Source organism: Sander lucioperca, chromosome 12, assembly GCF_008315115.2.
Source record: "Sander lucioperca isolate FBNREF2018 chromosome 12, SLUC_FBN_1.2, whole genome shotgun sequence".
Classification (NCBI taxonomy): domain Eukaryota; kingdom Metazoa; phylum Chordata; class Actinopteri; order Perciformes; family Percidae; genus Sander; species Sander lucioperca.
Window position 1 is genome coordinate 19,050,989 of NC_050184.1, and position 5,000 is coordinate 19,055,988.

Consider the following 5,000-nt stretch of genomic DNA (forward strand, 5'->3'; position numbering starts at 1 on the left):
ACATGGGGCTGTGGGAACATGGGGCTGTGGGAACATAGAGCTGTAGGAACATAGGGCTGTGGGACCATAGGGCTGTGGGACCATAGGGCTGTGGGAACATGGGGCTGTGGGAACATGGGGCTGTGGGACCATAGGGCTGTGGGAACATGGGGCTGTGGGAACATGGGGCTGTGGGAACATGGGGCTGTGGGAACATAGGACTGTGGGAACATAGGGCTGTGGGAACATAGGGCTGTGGGAACATAGGACTGTGGGACCATAGGGCTGTGGGACCATAGGGCTGTGGGAACATAGGGCTGTGGGACCATAGGGCTGTGGGACCATAGGGCTGTGGGACCATGGGGCTGTGGGAACATGGGGCTGTGGGAACATGGGGCTGTGGGAACATGGGACTGTGGGAACATGGGGCTGTGGGAACATGGGGCTGTGGGAACGGCCTAATTTTCAGTGATATATATATATGTCCTGTATGTCCCTTACCAGCTAACGTATTTCAAGATGGAGCATGAATATGGAGCGTCTGTCGGTACACGATCCGTTCTTCCTGCACGATCCGTTCTGCGCATGCGCAAAATGTTCGCGCATGCGCTGTTGTACGAGGATTTACGACACTGCACAATCTGTTCCACACTTCCGGTCGACAGCCAAGCTAACGTTAGTTTAGCTAACAGCTACTTCGGCTAACCGCTAGCTGAGACAGCATGTAATAACTTTAAAAGACCCTCAAAATAAAATGTGAAAATAACCGTTAACATATATAACAGCTGTTACGTCAGTTCTACTTTACTTGTGCTCATTTAAAATACAATCACTCAATACTTGTCTTTATTGTTATTACTGTGAAGTCTTAATTTAGCTGTAGCCTGCTTTTCCCATTACGTTTGACTTAACGTTATTTTAGACTGAATCAAGCTGTCAGTTAGCCGAAGTAGCTGTTAGCTAAACTAACGTTAGCTTCCCGGTGGAACAGATCGTGCAGGTCGTATCCTCGGTAAAACAGTATTATATTGCGCATGCGCCAAACGGATCATGCAGGCAGAACGGATCGTATACCGACAGCGTCTACCCCAGTTCATGCAAATGCAAATGTAACATTTCAAGCCAATAGGAATACTTGGAATTGATGGTGGTGGTAAATATTCATGAAAAAGGACAAGTTTGTGAACGGGCAACACAGATTTTGATGATGAACAACTAAACACGTTACACACTGGACCTTTAAAGAACAAGTTTGCCCTTTAACTGTCGTCTCCGTAGCTGTATCCCTTCTAGCCTTAACCCTGAAAAATGCAGCAGAAGGAAAAAAGTCAGAGATATACTTTCAAAATGCGAGGACAGGTTTTAACTGACAGGAGGAGCAGAAAGTTCACAGTGATGATTAATGTGTCTCTCTACCTGTCTGTCTCTCTATCTGTGTCTCTCTCTACCTGTCTGTCTCTCTACCTGTGTGTCTCTCAGGGTAAAAGCTTCACCTATTATCCCAACCCTGAGTTCTTTCCCCTGAATAGAGAAGCTCCAGATGCTCCGTATCGCTTCAAACCAGGAGGAGTGATCGCCGTGGAGGTAACGTACTTACTGAACTTGATAAAGCCGTTAAAGGGTAATTTTGGTAATTTTCAACCTAGGCCCTATTTTCCCATGCATATGTGTCTAAGTGAGTAATCTGAAAAAAAATCTAAATCTCGCAGTGTTGAGCGAGAACGCTGTAACCTGCAATGTAACCCTACAGGACAAATGTTTACCACCAGTTAGCGTCCACTAAAAGTGCTGTATTTACCACTGACAGGCTGAGATTATTATTCTAAGTGTCTGACAACATTATGGAAAGGATCCCTACAGAGATAGACCTTTTAGTTAAAGAGTAAGATCCTTTTAGTTTAACGTGAAACAGCCCCGAAATCACCGTCGCCAAACCCACCAGACTCCATGTAAATAATCAGTACTTTTAGCGTGTATAGAGCCAGCATATTTCCACATGTAAATGGGTGAATTAAGGGTTTATTTCCACCAAACCACAGTGGTGATTGTTGGAACAGTGGAAAGACGAACCAAGACGGCTTTTGGTAGTTTTATTTTGTTTCTGTCCACTTTGAATGAAGTGTGTTTTACGATGATAAAAGTACTGATTATTTACATGGAGTCTGGTGGAGTTTGGTGATGGTGATTTCATGTTAAACAAAAAGGATCTTACTCTTTAACAAAAAGGTCTATCTCTGTAGGGATCCTTTCATAATGTTGTCAGACACTTAGAATAATAATCTGAGTCTGTCAGCGGCAAAAACAACTTTTAGTGGACGTAAATTGTGACTTGTTTCTTTGACATTGGTCCAGTATTAATGGACCAATGTCAAAGAATGTTGTTCCCATCAGTCACTTAGACACAAAAACATGGGAAAATAGTGTCCAGGTTGAAAACAATAACCAAAGTTACCCTTTAAAAGACAGAATAAAACATGTCTGTGTTTTTGCGAACCCTCAGGGTCAGCACCTGACCAGAGCGATATCGAGACAGGAAGTGACTGCTCGACTCGGAGATCGTGAGTGCGAGGTGAAAACTCTGGACAACACTCACCTGTACTGTGAACCCCCAGAGATCCAACCGCTGAGCGTGGACGACAGCAGCGAGCTGCCCTGCCTCAAGGTAACACTCAGTCACGTGTTGGAAACCGTTCCCTATCACGGAACCCTTGCACTATAATAGTGCGTTCGCCATTTTGTAGTGGTGTTCGAATTCTCCACGGTTAATTTCATTCACTATATAGTCCACTATAAAATACCCACAATGCACAGCTAATTTGAGCGTACATATGATGTAGCCTAGCCTGGATGCCCGCCCACAACATTTGAGGTCGGGAAGTTCGGTCTGGACTTCATCCGTTGTGGAGCAACTATGCTCCAACCAGAGCTGTTTGGACCAATCAGATTGTCAGGGCGGGCTTTATACGATGATGGACAGATGATATCGACAGCACATTCATTTTAAAAGAGGAACAGAGAACCACGATCACGGCATCTGTCGATCGGAAAGATGTTTTTGCCGTCCTTCCTACGGGATTCAAAAAGTTTAATTTATCAGCTACGTGACATACTCTGTTGCTCTGATTGGTTGTAGGTCCATCAGTTGCTCTGATTGGTTGTAGGTCTATCCGTTGCTCTGATTGGTTGTAGGTCTATCCGTTGCTCTGATTGGTAGGTCTATCCGTTGCTCTGATTGGTTGTAGGTCTATCCGTTGCTCTGATTGGTTGTAGGTCTATCCGTTGCTCTGATTGGTTGTAGGTCTATCCGTTGCTCTGATTGGTTGTAGGTCTATCCGTTGCTCTGATTGGTTGTAGGTCTATCAGTTGCTCTGATTGGTTGTAGGTCTATCCGTTGCTCTGATTGGTTGTAGGTCTATCCGTTGCTCTGATTGGTTGTAGGTCTATCCGTTGCTCTGATTGGTTGTAGGTCTATCCGTTGCTCTGATTGGTTGTAGGTCTATCTGTTGCTCTGATTGGTTGTAGGTCCATCCAATTGAGTTCAGAGGCATTTTCTTTCCTGGTTGGGTTGAAACACGCCCCATAATCACAGCCCAACGGAGCAGCATTACTCATATTCTGACTAGAATCTGAGTATGACGTCAGGCTAGATAAAGCCTACATTTAACTCCCGTATCCCACAATGCAACGCTGCCGTGTTTTCCCGGAGGAGGAGAAAGAAGCAGAAGCAACCGCAAAAACTGGAAAGGAAAAATGGAGCGGGCTTTCATTTCTAAACAGGGAAAACATAACATGCAACATATATAATATATACAACCTTTTACTATCCTCCTCCTGAGTGCTCGGTTTGTTTCAGGGACGTATTAGAAGGATTTTAGTTCCTGTTTGTCTACAGCAGAGGTGGCCAAATTCTTTCATATGAAGGGCCAAAATGTATCTGGATGGAAGGCCATGGGCCAAAAATAAATGTTGATGTTGAAGAATACCGTAATTCTTGCTATTCTTCATAGATAAAACGTACATATGTAATTTAAATGGGAAGTTTACCAGCACTGTGCATTACATTGCCGTTAAACTCAGATTACGTACTTTTTAACTGCACAAAATGTACGTTTCGTAGTCATTACTTTTAAAATAAGAGAATAAGCATGAATATTTCAAATCCATGGCGGGCCAAAACAAAGAGAGCACGGGCCAAACTTGGCCCGCTGGCCCCAAATTGGGCAGCCTTGGTCTACATGATGCTGGGTGCGCCGACCTCTGTCACACAAACAACCGGCGCATCTCCTGACGCAGCGATGATTTCAGTGATAGTGTCAGAAATCTCGTTTGGTCGTTCCCGATATAGTTCACTATTTAATAAACACTATAGAGGGAATAGTGAGTGAGTGAATGAGGGAACAGTTTCCAACACAGCTGTTGTTTACAGTGATTCCCCTCGGTTTTTGGAAGACTTACCGGCAATTTCCACTGGATGCGGTACGTCTGCGGACCGGCTACGCTGCGGAACGGCTGCGTGCTCCACCGTCCGTCAATACCCACCAGGTCCGGATTTGTTGCGGCACGGCTGCGGCCACGACTGACGGCTGTAGTCACGAGGATCCACGAGATCTCACGAATTCACGTAGAACAGAACCACAAAACCACCACCAGTTAGTTTCCATCCAGAGGAGTAGAGGGGAAACTACTCTGAGCTGTGTTTTCAAGGTGTAGTGCAGGGAAATATGATCCGCCGTGAGCACGGTGGATTTTATTTTGAAAATTAACCGGATTTTTATTTTGTTTCTGTGCTCGACTTCCTGTCCCGCACTATCTGCCGTGTGCTGAATTGCTGCGGAGCTCTCCGGCGTCCGTCAAAAATAGAAGTAGGGACGCAGCTGTTCCGCAGTCAGTTGAGATTGCCGGTTAGGTGTGCGTATTTGGCGGCGGGTTGAAGCTATAGTGCGTAGTTTCTGCCGCCCCTTTGAGGAATTCTAAGTAATGACAACAACACTGTCGGCGTGTCCACATGATACAAGCCTTCC

At 45.3% G+C, this 5,000-nt stretch overlaps 1 protein-coding gene across 2 annotated transcripts in view; it reads left to right on the forward strand.

Annotated features, from left to right (window-relative positions):
* Positions 1 to 5,000, forward strand: part of plxnb3 (plexin B3) — a 135,583-nt gene that overhangs the window by 113,812 nt on the left and 16,771 nt on the right. For both annotated transcript variants that reach the window (XM_031293098.2, XM_031293099.2), the window contains 2 exons: positions 1,459 to 1,563; positions 2,480 to 2,641. In XM_031293098.2, the coding sequence (XP_031148958.1) occupies positions 1,459 to 1,563; positions 2,480 to 2,641 (267 nt within the window). The remainder of the gene's footprint in view (positions 1 to 1,458; positions 1,564 to 2,479; positions 2,642 to 5,000) is intronic.